Raw genomic sequence first — 17,867 nt, 5'->3', positions numbered from 1 at the left:
ATGGCTCACACTGACGCTGCACAAAATGTGATTGTCTGTGTCAGACACACAACCTGCATTGCAGGTTTCTGTAGCCAATCTAATGCTCAAGCTGCTGTAGCGAACTAACAAAGACAGATGTGAGACAATTAACCAATAACAGTGCAGGGAAAACAGGCAACAAGTGCAGTAAGTAAGGAATAATTGACGACGGGCCGTTGAATTATTAGAAAATAATGCACACCCGAGGTGGTAATGCCGATTACACCTCGGGTGTGTCACCCTCGGCGTTTGTGGGTGAGGCGCACGGACGGGACGAGCGGGCAGGAAGCAGGCGAGCAGGCAGAATCAGGGCAAACGGGGATTTATTGGAAGGACGAGGACTCGGGAACATGGCACGCCGACTAACATCAATGACAGACAAGGAAAACTGGGGAGACCAGGACTTAAATGCACAAGACTGATTGAAAGCAAACGGACACAGCTGGGTACAATCCGGGAAACACACGTGGGTAGGCAGGGGGCGTGGCACACAGGAGGAGCCGACGAGCAGGGCATGACAGAACCCCCCCCCCAAAGGCGCGCTTCACCGGGCGCGCCAGGGAGGAGGCGACAGACGGGACACGGGAACCGGGACCTGGAGCAAAAAAACAGAACCATCAACGAGAGACAGGAAACAGGACCGAGGCACAAAACACAGCCAGGGACAAGACAAAGGACAAAACCTGACAGAGGGCCGGGAAAGCAGAGAGACAGACAAGAAAGGGCGATACAGAGGGCACAGGCGGGACACAAGGAGCGGGAGTGACGGGAGGGAACGACGGGAAACCAGGAACAGAGCGGGGCGGAACAAAGGGACCAGGAACTGAGGACGGCGGGACAAAGGCAGGAGGAGGAACAAAAACAGGCGGGACAGAGACAGGAAAGAAGGGAGAGAAGGAGGAGGAAGGAAGGGGAGCCCGAGGGAGCCCCAGCGGGCGACGGGAGGCAGCCGGAGGGGCCGCAGGCGGCCGGGAGGCCGGAGCGGACCTCGGAGGGGCCGAGGAGGCAGGGCGAGGGACCTGCGGAGGGGCCAGGGAGGGAGCAGGAGGGAGCACCGGGGAAGGGGACGAGGGAGCAGGAGGGGCCCACGGCGAAGGCCCGGAGGAGGGGGGAGCCGCAGCAGGCGGCGACGTCCGGTGGAGGGCCGGAGGTAGGGGCCCCGCAGGCAACCGAGGAGCCGCCGTCGGGGAGCCCGCCGGCGACCAACCAGGCACCGGAGGGGGGAGTGAGGCAGGGCGACGAGGCATCGGAGAGGGACCCGCAGGCGACAGCCGACCCGGAGGGCCAGGAACCGCAGGCGCCAACCGAGCCAGAGCGCAGGCGAGGGAGGGCGAGCCAGGGGGCAGGGCGGGAGGGACCCCAGTCCGACGTCTGTGCCCCCTCCCCCTGCGGGACACAGACATACCGACCCCCGGTCGGGGTCGATGTCGCCGGGGTGAGGGTGAAGGAGTCACTAGTGCGGTCCCCGAGGGGTCCCATTCAAGCTCCTCCACCTCTGAAGAGGGAGGAGCCACGATGGAGTCCTCTGGGACCACCTCAGGGACTAGGGCGACAGGACTTGGAGCTGCTGCAGGCGGAGGGGGCGCCTCTGGAGCTGCTGCAGGCGGAGGGGGCGCCTCTGGAGCTGCTGCAGGCGGAGGGGGCGCCTCTGGAGCTGCTGCAGGCGGAGGGGGCGCCGGGACAGGAACAGGAGCGCGGTCAGGCACAGGAGCGCGGTCAGGAACAGGAGCTGGCTGCAGTGGGGGTGCCTGCCCGGGAGCTGCAGCAGGTGGCTGCAGTGGGGGCGCCTGCTCGGGAGCTGCTGCAGGCGGAGGGGGCGCCTCTGGAGCTGCTGCAGGCGGAGGGGGCGCCGGGACAGGAACAGGAGCGCGGTCAGGCACAGGAGCGCGGTCAGGAACAGGAGCTGGCTGCAGTGGGGGTGCCTGCCCGGGAGCTGCAGCAGGTGGCTGCAGTGGGGGCGCCTGCTCGGGAGCTGCTGCAGGCGGAGGGGGCGCCGGGACAGGAACAGGAGCGCGGTCAGGAACAGGAGCGCGGTCAGGCACAGGAGCGCGGTCAGGCACAGGAGCTGGCTGCAGTGGGGGTGCCTGCCCGGGAGCTGCAGCAGGTGGCTGCAGTGGGGGCGCCTGCTCGGGAGCTGCTGCAGGCGGAGGGGGCGCCGGGACAGGAACAGGAGCGCGGTCAGGAACAGGAGCGCGGTCAGGCACAGGAGCTGGCTGCAGTGGGGGCGCCTGCCCGGGAGCTGCAGCAGGTGGCTGCAGTGGGGGCGCCTGCCCGGGAGCTGCAGCAGGTGGCTGCAGTGGGGGCGCCTGCCCGGGAGCTGCAGCAGGCGGCTGCAGTGGGGGCGCCTCTGCAGGAACAGGAGCACGGTCAGGAACAGGAGCACGGTCAGGAACAGGAGCACGGTCAGGAACAGGAGCTGGCTGCAGTGGGGGCGCCTGCCAGGGAGCTGCAGCAGGTGGCTGCAGTGGGGGCGCCTGCCCGGGAGCTGCAGCAGGCGGCTGCAGAGGGGGCGCCTCTGCAGGAACAGGAGCGCGGTCAGGAACAGGAGCTGGCTGCAGTGGGGGCGCCTGCCCGGGAGCTGCAGCAGGTGGCTGCAGTGGGGGCGCCTGCCCGGGAGCTGCAGCAGGCGGTCGCAGAGGGGGCGCCTCTGCAGAAACAGGAGCAGGGTCAGGAACAGGAGCTGGCTGCAGTGGGGGCGCCTGCCCGGGAGCTGCAGCAGGCGGCTGCAGTGGGGGCGCCTGCCCGGGAGCTGCAGCAGGCGATCGCAGAGGGGGCGCCTCTGCAGGAACTGCTCTCCGGAGAGAGATCAGCCTCCGGAGATCCTCGGCCAACCTCTCAAGGTCACTCAGAGGCGAGGTAGGGGAGAACGCGGCGAAAGCCTGCCCCAGGTGCACGGCAAGTTGTTCCCCTTCCGGGAAGCCCCGTGTGGCAGGTTCCTCCATCATCCTCCAGTACAGCCCCTGGAGGGCAAAGAACCGATTGGCGATGGCCAGGGGCTCACTCGTGACCTCCAGCTGGGGCGTAGCGCTTGGGGGAGGCAGCGGCGAAGGAGGCGACTTGGGCTGGGGGGCTGTAGAAGGCAGAGCGGTTGCCTGCTCGGCCTGAGCAGGGGCTGCAGGCACAGGGGTGGCCTGCTCGGCCTGAGCAGGGGCTGCAGGCACAGGGGTGGCCTGCTCGGCCTGAGCAGGGGCTGCAGGCACAGGGGTGGCCTGCTCGGCCTGAGCAGGGGCTGCAGGCACAGGGGTGGCCTGCTCGGCCTGAGCAGGGGCTGCAGGCAAGTGCTGTGGGGAAGCTCGCCCGGGAACTGCAGACCGTCGTCGTGGGGGCGCTCGCCCGGGAACTGCAAGGGACTGCAACGGGGTTGCCTCAGGAGCGGCTGCAGCAGGCGAAGACGGGAGCGGCTGCGCGAGCGGCGCAGGCGGCTGCGCATGCGGCTGCGCGAGCGGCGTAGGCGGCCGCGTGGGAGCAAAGTCCGAGGGCGGCGGCTGCGTGGGCGGCAAGAGCAGAGGGAGCTCCTCAGGCTCACCAGCTGGGAAGGAGGCGGGGACGAGAGCGCACGCCCCTAGGACGATCGTCCGGGCGACCGTCTGCTTCTTCCTCCTTCTCCGCGTCACCGTCAGGGGGGTAGGCTGCGCACTGTCCGAGAAAGCGGACGGCGGGAGGATGGTCCCCGGTTCGCGTGGCGCAACCCACCGCTCTTTACGGAGCTCGGCCACCCGCTGGAAGTTATCGCGCACCTCCTCCGCGAGGTGCGCGTCCCTTTCCAGGGACAGCCGATCCAGGATGTCCCAGCTCCGGCTGATGAGATCCCAGGCCGGGGGATCTTCCCGGATGCCGGGCTGGGCGATCCAAAATAGCAGCTGATCGACGTAACTGCGGTAGTCCTCCACAGTTACGGAAGCTGCTTGTTCGTGGTCTGTCATTCTGTCACGCTCGGCGTTTGCGGGTGAGGCGCACGGACGGGACGAGCGGGCAGGAAGCAGGCGAGCAGGCAGAATCAGGGCAAACGGGGATTTATTGGAAGGACGAGGACTCGGGAACATGGCACGCCGACTAACATCAATGACAGACAAGGAAAACTGGGGAGACCAGGACTTAAATGCACAAGACTGATTGAAAGCAAACGGACACAGCTGGGTACAATCCGGGAAACACACGTGGGTAGGCAGGGGGCGTGGCACACAGGAGGAGCCGACGAGCAGGGCATGACAGGGTGTGCATTATTTTCTAATAATTCAACGGTCCGGAGTCAATTATTCCGCTTATACTACGGTTGCCACACCTCAAGACATCGATCAGATGATATATTTCAAGGGATTCGTCTGGTTTTTCTACTTAAATCGCTATTGTGAGTAGGATTATTTCTTCCGCATCTCATCCAACGACTCTTTTGCTAGTTCCAAAACGTCATTTTAAAGCTGGCAATGGAGGCTTCAGCCGTTGATAGCAGACTAATGCAGTTAATACTGAAGTTATTAGAAAGGGAGCGAGAGACACAGAGAAAGAGAAACAGAGTGAGAGCTTGTATGAATTAGGCTACCTCTGTGTGCCCCTCAACAGTGTTCTGAAGCACCGTCTCTAAACTGTAAGTCTGCTTTAAGATGCAGCGCTGTTATTACCTCGCTAGTGAGAAATGTCATGTGTAGCCTTTAAGTTGGTACACTAGGCTAACTAATACTGCTGCAGCCCAGTTGTTGAAAGTTTCATATTCACCGTAATTATTAAAATTTACTTTCGGAAAATCGTCTGTCATGTTGTTGTTTTTGTTAGTCCTGTGTGCTGTATAGGTACTGTATGCTAATTTCCGTTATAACAGTTAACTATGCGAAGTGATATGGAACTGTAATGCGGTCAAGAGAGCTACCTGGAACTACGTTCGCCGTGCGGTTATCTGAAAATAATTGCACACCTCAGAACGTTCGTCAGCCAATCAGATTCAAGCATTCAATGGTCCCGTAGTATAACTTATATTAATGAACACAAGACTAGGAAAACTCCCACAATCACTGAAAGTAAGAAACACACACAAGGAATTCAATACTTAGAAAGTACAGAAACATGTGGAACATAATAAAATAAGGCACAAGCTTCACAAGCAGAACAGAGAACTAACAAACACTGGGAAGAATAGAAAAGCAATAATTAAATGAAAGAAGTGAGGTTGGTTCCTGACCTGCCTCAAACCCATAACCAGCTGGTCCCAGCCTCTGTGTCACACACTCATCCCATTGAGTCAAATGCAGCCATGTGGGGAAAAAGAAGAACACACTAGGGCCAAAGACGATGAGAGGACAAAGGGGATGGACAGCGATGGCTGCTGGCCACACGGGGAAGAGACAGAAGGACAGGCACTGAGACAAAGCTTCATTATTTATGTCAAAGCTGCTCCACGCGTTATTAATATTAGTGAAATGTGCCGGTAAAAATGACATGAAGGTGAAATTAAAGCGTGGAGGTAAGAATGTGTGTTCAGTAGCCTAGCAAATGAATGTGTGAATAGAAACATATAATAACAGTTTAATTGTTTATATAGTTTTATATTGGGCTGTCCGGGGGCTTGAATTCCTGGTTAGATATTCAGTCCCACTCCAGCCCTGACTACTTTTACTTCACTTGTTCCAAGTCAGACATAATTCAGCATATCAGACAAAACAGTGAACCTCTTTGTTAATATTTTCATACATTTTGAGCTTCACTGGTTATCATTAAAAGCCAAAATATTATCCTATGGCAACCAACACAATGCATTAAAGGCTGAGCCCTTCACCCTTGAATACAAAAGTATTAATCTACGTACATCTTAGTACCGAAAGACCTTTTATAACATGTACATTTGTACTGTGTTGATGTAGGTAAGGTAAGGTAAGGTAAGGTAAGGTAAGGTTCGGAGGTAAGGAGCACACACTGAGTACAGTGCCTTACCGCACCCACCACACGACGAACCACCTCAGGGATGAGAACCTGAGTGCAGCCGTGCAGTGGGTGACACCTCAGCACCACACCAGTCCCAATGGAACAGTGTGAGTTTTATCCGGTGGCTGCAGTGCCAATCCTGCAAAACACCTCCTGAAGCAGTATAAATATTAGGGATGTCCAGATCCGATCACGTGATCGGAAATCGGGCCCGATCACTTGGTTTCAGACTCGATCGGAATCGGACGTTACCTCCCGATCAGGATTCGGATATATATGTATATATATTCTCATTATTTTTTAACACATCTATAGTTATGCGGTGGCCCACAGCTAGACCTCTTGACTCCACACAGAAACAGCAACGCGTGCGGCATGACATCACTTTGTTGCAGAGACGCTATTGGTTAAACGCCGGCAAAGTAGAACACAGAAGCAGCTTGAAGCGGAAAGCGCGAGTATGTCTGCTGTCTGGAGGTATTATAAAGTTGATGACAACAACATTGCCATAGCAAACTGTGAGATATGTAAACTTGGGATTGCAAGAGGTGGAAAGGAAAAGGCTACATTTAACACAACAAACCTAATACGGCACCTCAAAAACAAACACCCGACACAATACAGCGAGTTTACCCAGGCAACCCAGCCGAAGACGAGTCAGCTCACGCTGCAGGAGAGTTTGAAGAGAAGAGAAAAAATGCCCCGTGACAGCGCGAAGGCACAGGACATCACAGCCAAGATAGCACAAATGATCGCAATGAGTGACCTGCCATTCGCCTTTGTAGAGAACCCTGGATTTCTTATGCTTATGGAGCACGTAGAACCTCGATTTGAAATGCCGTCTCGCCACTATTTCACCGAGAAAGCTCTGCCAGCTCTTTATAAGAAGATTTCTGACAAACTACTTGTCCTGTTATCAGATGTACCCTATGTTTCGTTCACCACAGACATCTGGAGTTCATCCGTAGCTCCCATGTCTCTACTAAGCCTTACCGCACAGTGGATTGACTCAAGTTTTGTTTTACGCCGTGCGATCCTACATGTACAGGAATTTCGCGGATCGCACACCGCAGAGCGCATCCAGCAATCGGTGGAAAAGATGATAAACAACTGGGGAATTGACAAGCAACGGGTCCACGTAATTTTGCGTGACAACGCGGCAAATATGAAGAAAGCTATGAGGGATATGGGGGTGCCGAGTGTGGGCTGTGTCGCCCATTCCTGTCAACTCTGTGTGCATGAGGGCCTGCTGTCTCAGCGCAGCGTGACAGAGACCCTGGCCAACGCAAGGAAGATTGTAGGCCATTTTAAACACTCCCCGTTGGCCTACTCTCGACTAGAAGACATACAGATGGCCCTAAATATGGATATCAAGCGCCTACAGCAAGATGTACAGGTGAGATTCCTCTCGTAACTTTCTTTAATGTATTTCTATTTTATTATTGTTTCCCATACACTTGATTTAGTAAGCCACTAATACATTATGTGCTCTGCACCTAATTTTCACAAAAATAAAGTAAATCATGTTCTCTTATGTGCAGACACGATGGAACAGCAGCCTCTACATGCTGCAGAGCCTACTGCAACAAAAACGTGCTCTTAGTGTCTTTGCAGCTGAGTGCACTCTACCAGCAACACTGACAGTTCACCAGTGGGAGCTGATGAATAAGACTGCTGATCTGCTATCCCCCTTTGAAGAGCTGACCAGGGATGTGAGCAGGGAGACTGCAACTGCAGCTGATGTGATCCCTGCCATAACAGGTAGTTTGTATTTTTATTTATTACTTTATACTGTAACATTTATTGATGTTGTTTAAAACAAACTATAATCCCATGCATTCATTAAGTCATTCATTCACTCATTAGTCCTCAGACGTGTTCTGTCTCGGGAGGATGATGATGACCAGGGAATAAAAACAATGAAGAGGACTCTGCTGGAGGCAGTGCTTCAGCGCTTTGCTAATGTTGAAACTGAGCCACTCTTCTACATCGCCACTCTTCTAGATCCCAGATACAAAGATGGGCAAGTATAGTAAAATTAAAATGCACCTTTTGTACATCATGTTTATATAAAGTCAAGTCATCACCAGACACCAGTATTAAGCCAATTTATTTTTTACTTCCTTTTTAATTTAGTTTTGGGTAATTTAGTTCTAAGGTTAGATTTTTTTTTATTGTTTAATAACTGAGTACATGTGTAGGCAGTTGCCTAACTGAAGAGCTGTGCTATGTGGTGTCTCTTGTCTTATTGTTTTGAATTGTGTGTTACTTTTATCTGTTTCTAGCTTTTTCACAATGTCAGCCAACCTGTTGCTTGCAAAGGAACACCTTATCCAGGAGGTGGCAAAGACAGAGGGAAGGAGGGCTGTCAGTGTAGTGCCAGAGGAAAATGAGGCTGCAGCAGAGCCAGTGAGCAAGGCACCACATCATGAAGCATGTAGCAGCCTGGACATCGCCTTTGAGGAAATCTTACAAGAGAGGCAGTCACAGGGATGGTCCGTGAGTACCACATCAGCAGAAACTCAAGTGCAGACCTACCTCTCAGAAAAAAACACCCCTAAGAAAAGCGACCCACTTCAGTACTGGAAAGAACATGCTAATCAGTTTCCCTCTATGGCTGCTGTTGCAACCCAGTATCTCAGTGCCCCCTGCAGCTCTGTGGACAGTGAGAGACTTTTTAGTGCCGTTGCAAACGTCCTTGATGAGAACAGAAACAGGCTCAAACCTGACAATGTAGAGATGTTAGTTTTCATTAAGAAAAACATACATTTCCTTCTGTGAAACGTACTACTGTGATGACAGTTAGGAGTGCAGTTCCTAAAAGCACATTACTGTCTTTGCAAACACTGTGGCACTTTTATTTTTTTTTATTTGTTTACATGCCTGCCAGGTATTTTAAGTTGAGGTGCTATTTGTTTTTATATTAGACTTTTTTTTATATTTACTGTTGCACTAATCCAAAAGTGAAGAATTTATGTTATTTATTACTTGATTGTTCAAGCTACCTTACAGAAGTGCTCTGTTTGTTAACAGAGTTGTTGAATGTTAAAAATAATGTGAATTAAATAAAAAATAAGGAACATCCTGGATCTGTTTCTTCGCTCTTCTTTATTCTTTTTTTTATGTATTATAGAAGTATCGGATCGGGACTCGGTATCGGTAGATACTCAAAATCAAATGACTCGGACTCGGACTCAAGGGCAAAAAAACCTGATCGGGACATCCCTAATAAATATGCATGTGGATAATGTGAAAAGTTAAACTTTATTGTGAAAATATTATTTTATAATAATAATTGTCTAATGAAAATCGCAACATTATTACGAAACAATAAATTGTAAAATTTAAAAATTATACATAGAAGACAAGTGTTATTATGAAATATAATTTTATGAAATGTATGAAATTTTATGAAATTATTTAAAAATAAAAGGATACATTATTGAAATATCATTTTATTTATATTTTTTTATATACTTATTATTTTATTTTGAGTGTCATGGCGTCCCGTACAAACATCTTCGGCGGGCACGGCCTTACTGTACTGTTGCTCTAGTGAGTTCTTCTGTACTATGAAGGGTTACTGGCTTGTCGGATGTAAGGTACCACAGTTTAAATGGACTTCATATTCGTTTACTTACATTTTGCCCAGACTACCTTAAATCCGACAAGCTAGTAACCCCGCTAGTAAGACCGGACAAGTAGGTCATGACAACTTTACCGAACCAGAATTGATCTGAGTGTTTCGTAGCAATTACACTGACATGTGTTAAGACAAAATCCATTTATTTAAAATTAACTTTTAGATAATAACAATAATTGATACTTTCACTGATCCCTTTGGGGAAATTATTTTAGATAGAAAGGGGAAATTCTTTTAAATTAGCCTGACCTGTATCTCCGCCCTTCCTGTAGCAGCTGAGACTGTATCATGGCCTCTGTGTTCATCCATCGTACATTTACATTTTACATTTACATTTACAGGATTTGGCAGACGCCCTTAGCCAGAGCGACTTACATAAGTGCTTTGAGACTCTGCAATGAATTTCCGATGCTAGCTCAATAAGGACCCAAGCTATGAATACTATCTCTGAGAACTCTATTGAGTAGTGCAGAATTTTTTATAATTTTTTTTTTTTTTATAAACACACACCAGAAAAAGATTCGAGTAAGAATATAGAAGTTCTACGTCAGGTATTTCTGAAAAAGAAAAGTTTTGAGTCGTCGCTTGAAGACAGTCAAGGATTCAGCTGTTCGGACATCTAGGGGGAGTTCATTCCACCAGTTAGGTGCCAGGACAGAGAAGAGCCGAGATGCGTGTCTTCCTTGTGCCTTGAGGGGAGGTGGGACCAGTCGAGCAGTGCTGGAGGATCGGAGAGATCGTGGTGCAGAGCGGGGTGTGATGAGGTCCTTTAGGTCGGATGGTGCCAGAGAATTTTTGGCTTTGTATGCGAGCATCAGTGTTTTGAATCTGATGCGTGCAGCTACAGGAAGCCAGTGGAGGGAGTGCAGCAAAGGAGTGGTGTGGGAGAACTTGGGAAGGTTGAAAACAAGACGAGCAGCTGCATTCTGAATCAGTTGGAGGGGACGGATGGCGCTCAGTGGTAAACCCGCTAGAAGCGAGTTACAGTAGTCAAGGCGTGAGATGACGAGGGACTGGACGAGTATCTGGGTAGCCTGAGTGGAAAGAAATGGACGTATCCTCCTGATGTTAAAGAGGAGAAACCGACAAGAGCGAGAAAGACTGGCGATGTGTGAGGAAAATGACAACCGATCATCTATGGTAACTCCAAGGTTTCTAGCAGAAACCGAAGGACGGATCAGGGCGTTGTCGAAAGAGATCGCAAGGTCCTGGAGGGGGGATGAGTCAGCCGGGATGTAAAGCAGCTCAGTTTTACTAGTGTTGAGTTTTAGCTGGTGAGTGGTCATCCAAGATGAGATGTCTGCCAAGCATGTAGAGATCTTAGTGGAGACATGAGTGTCTGAGGGAGGGAAGGAGAGGATGAGTTGAGTGTCATCGGCATAGCAGTGGTAGGAGAAGCCATGTGAGGATATGACTTCGCCAAGAGATTTAGTGTAGAGGGAGAATAGGAGAGGGCCAAGAACCGAGCCCTGAGGGACACCGGTGGAAAGACAACGTGGAGTAGATGTGGATCCATTCCATGTCACTTGGTATGTTCGGCCTTCTAGGTAGGAAGCCAGCCAGCGCCAGGCCAGGCCACCAATGCCAAGACTCCTAAGGATGGATAGGAGAGTTTTGTGGTTGACCGTGTCAAATGCTGCTGATAGGTCAAGAAGGATGAGGACAGATGACAGTTTGGCTGATCTGGCAGCATGTAGCTTCTCAGTGACTGCTAAGAGGGCAGTCTCTGTAGAGTGAGCTGCTTTAAAGCCAGACTGATTAGGATCCTGGAGGTTGTTCTGAGAGAGATAGAGAGAAAGCTGGTTGTAGACTGTACGTTCGAGGATTTTTGAAAGGAAGGAAAGAAGTGATACTGGTCGGTAGCTGCAAGTGTCTGAGGGATTCAGAGTGGGTTTTTTTAGGATGGGAACGACCCTGGCTATTTTGAATGCTGTTGGTACATGACCGGAGGTTATGGAGCCATTAATGATAGTCGTGATAAAGGGGAGAAGGTCTAGAGACGTTGTCTGAAACAATGCAGAAGGGATTGGATCAAGTGGGCAGGTGGTAGGGTTGGAAGATGAGATGACTTTCATGATCTCATCTGCCGTAAGACCAGAAAACTGGGCCAGTGAGGGGGGAGGGAAATCCTTAGTGTGTAGTGTAGTGGATGAGGGAGAGAATGTCTGACAGATTCTGTCAATCTTCTCGGCAAAGAAGTTGGCAAAATCTTCAGCAGTCAGGAAGGAAGGAGCAGGAGGAGGGGGAGGGTTGAGAAGAGACGAAAAGATGTTATGGAGTTTGCGAGGATCTCGTGAGGATAATTCTAGTTTGTCTTTGTAAAAGGCAGTTTTAGCTGCAGTCACGTCCATAGAGAATTTGGATAGCAGAGTACGGTAGGAAGACAGATCTGTATCAAGCTTAGATTTCTTCCACGTCCTCTCTGCTACCCGCAATTCTCTTCGGTTGGTACGTAATGCAGCTGAAAGCCAAGGAGTAGGCCGAGTTTTCCTTGGTTTGGAAGACAGCGGGCAGAGGTTGTCCAAGGATGTGTAAAGTGAGGAGATGAGAGTATCAGTTGCAGACTCCAGTGCCAAGGAGGAAAAGGAGTCAGGGTCAGGAAGGTAAGACAGGGTGCAGGAAGCAACAGAAGAAGCGGAGACAGAGTGGAGATTTGGTCGAGTGGGGAGGAAACGTTGAAAACTGGGATTGGGCAAGACGGGTAGGGCAATGGTAAAGGATACAAAGTGGTGATCAGAAATGTGTAGAGGAGTAGAAGAGATGTCAGTAGCCGGAGAGGGGCGGCTGAAAACCAGGTCGAGGACGTTACCTCCTTTGTGTGTAGGAGAGGAGCTGTTGGATGTTAGAGAGAAGGAGTCGAGAAAAGGGAGGAGACCAGAAGAGAGGAGCTTGTCATGGGGGAGGTTGAAGTCACCAAGGAGAATGAGAGAGGAGCTGTTAGTGGGGAAGAGAGTGAGGAGAGTATCAAGCTCCTCTAGAAAGCAGCCTAGGGGGCCAGGAGGGCGGTAGACAACAATGATCCGAATATCGAGTGGAGAGGTAACAGCAACTCCATGGAATTCAAAGGATGAAATGTTGAGATGGGGCAGAGAGAGGGGCGTGTAGCACCAGTTCCGAGTTACCAATAGACCTGTGCCACCGCCCCTGCCAGTCTGCCGAGGAGAGTGAGAGAAAGCATAAGCAGAGGAGAGAGCTGCCGGGGTAGCCGAGTTCTCAGGCGATATCCAGGTCTCCGTCAGAGCCAGAAAGTCAAGAGAGTGGTGTGAAGCAAGGGCGGAAATTAAATCAGCCTTCTTTACAGCAGACTGGCAATTCCAGAGGCCACCCAACACGCTTCGCTGGGACTGGGGTGTTATGGGAGGGTAGACAAGATTACTGAGAGTGCGGCGCCTGGATGTTGGATGAGATATTCTAGGTCTCAAAGATAAGTGTACTGGTATACGTCTAAGGCACATGTCTGTAGTGATGGTGTGAGAGATTGTGAAGTAGAGGATAGGATAGAGTAGGAGAGAAAGGTTTAGAAGCAGTAGTAACAACTAGACCGTTTACCTTTATCCGCCACAGACACAGGTGTCTGTGGCGGTGTCATCTTCAATTTAAACTCAGTACAGAGATAACAGATACACTGCTGGTCGGTACGGCAGTAGACCTCCAGCGGTTTGTCATGGTGGGAACAGACCTTGTCCTGCAGATGGCCAATGGCATCAATGAGCTTGTGCTGTTTTGCATGGTGGAGTTTATTGTGAAGCTGCAGGTCAGTTTCACAGTAAGAGGCCAGACACACCAGGCAGGACTTGACAGCTTTGTGTTTTCTCCCAGTACAGACGTCACACTCCACATCTCCAGGTCCAGCATACTGGTCAGCAGGAGCAGCTGCTTGTAGTCCAGTCTTCTTCAGTTTCTCCACCACTTCAGCCAGTATGGTGTTTCTGTTCAGAACAGGTCTGGGTGTGAAGGTCTGTCTGCACTGGGGGCAGCTGTAAACTCCAACATGATCTTCCTGATCCCAGCAGCTCTTAATGCAGCTCATACAGTAACTGTGTCCACAGGGAATAGCCACTGGATCCTTTAGTAGATCCAGACAGATTGCACAGCTGAACTCGTTTACATCCACTGCAACTCTGGCTTCTGCCATTTTACCACGAACACTGATAGGATTCAGTCTCGTTTTCTCTCACAGTCGTCTGTGTGTGACAGTGGGAGGAACTTCCTGCTTCTCAGACTGCAGCAGGTGTGGTTTTGGACTGAGACCAGACTGAGAAGAGCAGACTGGGCAAACAGTGGAGCTGCAGTTTATGAACAAAATAGTACATTATACAAACTGTACCCAAAGCGAACATTTATTTATCTTTTATGAGAATAACAGTTACTGACATTGTTTTTCTGTAATCAAACTATAATCCTACTCTTTGATTTTGTACAGTAGATATAAATTAGGTATAAAGGTATAAGAGAGCAGATCTACTGAGAATGAATTTCTGTGTCGGTTTAGAATCACGTTTGGGATCATGTGGTTTCAGGTGAAACATGCAGGGATGTGCAGTTATAGACAGACTGTGTCAGGATTAGACAGAACAAGCTTTGACAAGTACTGTCAATGCACAGATTTGTTTTTTTACATTATTCTATATACAATATTCATGAAAATATATGTCATCTCTTCCTTTTCTTTCTGTGTGTTTGTGCAGGGAGTGTATTTATGTTAGGAAGGACAGTCAAGTTCAGAGTGATCATTTTAATCATCCAAAATAATTCCATACTCTAATAATGAAAATTTATTCTAGATATTCATTGAACACTACTCTTATATTTAAGCCAAAAGTTAATGGACCAGCTTCAGCCATCCCCAAGAACAGAAAGATCATATATCAAAAAAGTATCCAACAAATTCCAATAACTGCATTACAGGGTTATGGGACACATACATCACAGGAAGCACAGGGCACAAGGCAGAGACACCCTGGATGGGATGCCAGTCCATCACAGGGCAAACACTCACTCACATGCTGAGGACAATCAAGAGACACTAATTCACCAAACTGCATGATCTTGGACAGCATGAGGAAACCTGAGGAAACCCACAGGAACACGAGGAGAACATGCAAGCTGTACATGCAGAACCAGGAGTGGGAACCACACCCACAAGCCTGGAGGCGTGAAGTGAGAGCAGCTGGTCTGAAGTCCTGAAGGGAGCTGGAGCGCCATTTCTTTGGAACAGTGTGGAGCCGTCCTGCATTACTGCTTATCCTGTACAGGGGGGTGGGGAGCCTGGAGCCTGTCCCAGGTGGCACAGGGCAGGGGACACAATGGACAGGATACTAGTTTATAGCAGAGCACAAACTCACACATACAGACTCACACTAAGGGCAGCTTAGAGATTCCAATCGGCTGATCGCAGTTTCATGTTCTCCAAAGTAGGAGGAGAAAGCCCACATTGGAAGAACATGCAGACTTCACACATACAGCAGGAGGGACAGGAAACAAGCCAAGAGACAGAGGTTACACCTCGAGACCCCACACCCCCCCACAATCACACATACTGTTAGGATTTATTTAAAAGTTACATTTTAATGCTACAAAATGATGACTGACTATGAACTTCATATTCCAGAACTGTGTTGGAATCTATGCTGACTGTAAGAATGTTACCTTACAGGATTTACCCGTTTCTGTGCCCTGTACCTACAGTAAGGAGCTGGGATCTCTGCTCCTTCAAAGCAGACAGACTCACTCACATATGATTACAGTTCTAGTACATAGCAGATACTGTTGCTGAAAATGGTGAACAAGTGAGGCAAATATAACAATGCAAACATGCCGCTGTCAAGGTGCTGCCTGGGCACTAGTGCAGCTAGGCTGGTATTTCTGGGCTCCACAGACATCACTGGTGGTTGGTGTCGTGGTCACCGGGATGAAAGACTCGTGCAGCAGGTGTTTCTCAGACAACAAACAGGGACTTACTGGGATCAGGATGGGAGGCTATGGAACCGGCAACACATAAGGCACAAGATCAGTGATTGAACTGGGGAACACAGGACCAGGAAGCACTTAAACGGAGGACTAATGGTGGAAGAGACTGGAGACAGCTGGGAGTGTTTAACACGAGGGCTGGAACGAGACGTGAGACCAACAAGCAGCAAACATGGCCTGTTAGAGCCACGTCAGGGAGGAGGCGGGACATTTAATTACATTTTTATATAGTGCCTCACAGAGTCGTCCCAAGGCACTTTACATAGATGTGTAGTCATACAATACAACATCATTAAAGACAGTAATACACAACGGGAAAAAGGAAAGAAAGATATTAAATAAAGAAAGCCAGATGACAACGGAGGAGAGGAACCAAAAAACCCCAAGTAAGGAGAAAAAAGGACCTCTGGAGGTCCATGGACAACTGGCTGCCCAACCCCCCCGGCAGACTAATATTACTGAGAACAGAAAAGAGTGGAGCTGCTTGCTAAAGGCCAGGTGTGAGGTGTGATTAAAGTCTGTCAATAAGCCTGTTCTCCACGCTGGCCTGTGTAGGGTGACACTCAAGGCTGCACCCAGGATGACACAGTTAGCAGGTCCAATTCGCAGTGTCACCCCTCCATGGGACAGAACCAGGACTCCAGCTGAGATGGTGCCCCCCCCGGGCAGCACCTGGAAATGTGGGGAGGCAGAGAGCATGGATGGTCAGAACATGCATCGACACATAAATGGACAAGCATATTGGATAAGAATGGCATTGCTTAATGTGACAGTACCCCCCCCCCCCCAACCCACCAAAAGCATGCGCTCCGGCCATGAAGTCCAAAGGGGTTAGACAACAGGGATGGAACCAGACTGGACTCTGGACTAGACAGGGGACGACAGAACAGATGGTGGACAGGACAAGACCAGACAAGACTAGACAGAACACTAGACAGACAGCAACACCAGACATAAGAGCAGTTGCAGGACATCACTAAGGACATGGAGCGGATAAAGGAAAAGCTAGGAACCACAGGTACAGCAGTCCTGTCAGACCCCAAAACAGGACGGACAGGTGGAGGGTCAACAAGAACTGGGGCACAGGATGCAGAAGACAAGGAGAGATGGGGCATCCAGGGAAGACAGGCAAAGACTCGGGGCTGGGGACCCTCCTAGGGTCCTTTCCAGGTGAGGCTGAACTCCACCGAAACACAGGACCAGAGGGTCTGGGAGGGCCAGCAGGGCCGGAGGACGTGAGGGGTTGGGAGGTGATGAGAGAACCGCAGAGCAGTAGGGCAGCAAGGAGACAACAGGACAGGAACAGGAAGATGACAAGGGACATACAGGGCAAGAGCAGAGACTGGCAAACCCTCTTTGGGAGACAGAGAGCCGCTTTCTTGGGCTCCTGTTGATACTGGTGACCACCCAAGAAACTGGGACCAGAGTAACTGGAGTCTGGGATGAAGGAGGGACCCACGTAGCAGGACCCAGGGCAGTCCAGCAGGACATCCTCTGGATCCATCTTCTCTGGGCTGGTGGCAGCCTGCAGGCATGTGCCGGTGGGACATCAGGATAGAAAGTGGGCACCAGCAGGCCGTCAGGAGATGAGGTGGGCGCCGGCTGGACGTCTGGGGACATTGAGGTGGGTGCTGGCCAGGCATCAGGGGACAGAGAGGTGGACGCTGGCCTGACATTATGGAGCAGTGTGGCAGGTGTCGGCTGGTTACCAGGGAACCGTGTCAGATCTGCGGGGCGAGTTGTGGAGGTTGGGTGCAATGTGGATGAGGTGGCAGTGTATGCAGGGGCCTAGGCGGACCGATCATCGGCTACCAGTTCTGGTTCTAGGAACATGGAATGTAACCTCTCTGGTGGGAAAGGAACCTGAGCTGGTTGGGGAGGCAGAGAGATACCGACTAAATATATGCACATGTTGGGCTTGAGAGGGGCTGGACTCCCCTCTATTCCACTCTTGACTTGCCCCTGGTGAGAGGCGCTGGACTCCCCTCTATTCCACTCTTGACTTGCCCCTGGTGAGAGGTGCTGGGCAGGTGTGGGTCTACTTATGTGCTGATTTCACACGGCCGCCATTTTGAATGGAAAGCGAGGCAGAGGAGGGAGTCACCCCAAGTGGAAGCCTGGAAGTACAGTCACATAACAACGGCTTGGACCGTAAACTTTGAGCTGGTGCCACATTTTACCATAAACGATGCTGAAAAATGGGCTGAGGAGGGATGTTGAATATGAAGAGCAGTTCTGTTAAAAGGATACAGCAACTGAATAGAGGGGAGCATTACTGATATTAAAGGTAAGTTAAGGATTTTGACAGGCGTAGCCTAAG

At 50.7% G+C, this 17,867-nt stretch overlaps 2 protein-coding genes across 15 annotated transcripts in view; one reads left to right on the top strand and one right to left on the bottom strand.

Annotated features, from left to right (window-relative positions):
* The window catches only part of LOC125723384 (NACHT, LRR and PYD domains-containing protein 12-like), a 169,041-nt gene that overhangs the window by 74,968 nt on the left and 76,206 nt on the right, over positions 1-17,867 (bottom strand). The window lies entirely within an intron of this gene.
* On the top strand, positions 6,369-9,163 carry LOC125723395 (zinc finger BED domain-containing protein 4-like). Its single transcript, XM_048999986.1, has 3 exons — positions 6,369-7,330; positions 7,476-7,695; positions 7,801-9,163. Exons 1-3 carry the CDS (start codon positions 6,395-6,397, stop codon positions 7,965-7,967), a joined length of 1,323 nt encoding a protein of 440 aa, XP_048855943.1. The 5' UTR covers positions 6,369-6,394; the 3' UTR covers positions 7,968-9,163.

The sequence above is a fragment of the Brienomyrus brachyistius genome, unplaced genomic scaffold (genome assembly GCF_023856365.1).
Source record: "Brienomyrus brachyistius isolate T26 unplaced genomic scaffold, BBRACH_0.4 scaffold48, whole genome shotgun sequence".
NCBI classification, from domain to species: Eukaryota; Metazoa; Chordata; class Actinopteri; order Osteoglossiformes; family Mormyridae; genus Brienomyrus; species Brienomyrus brachyistius.
This window is presented reverse-complemented; position numbering and strand designations above follow the sequence as displayed.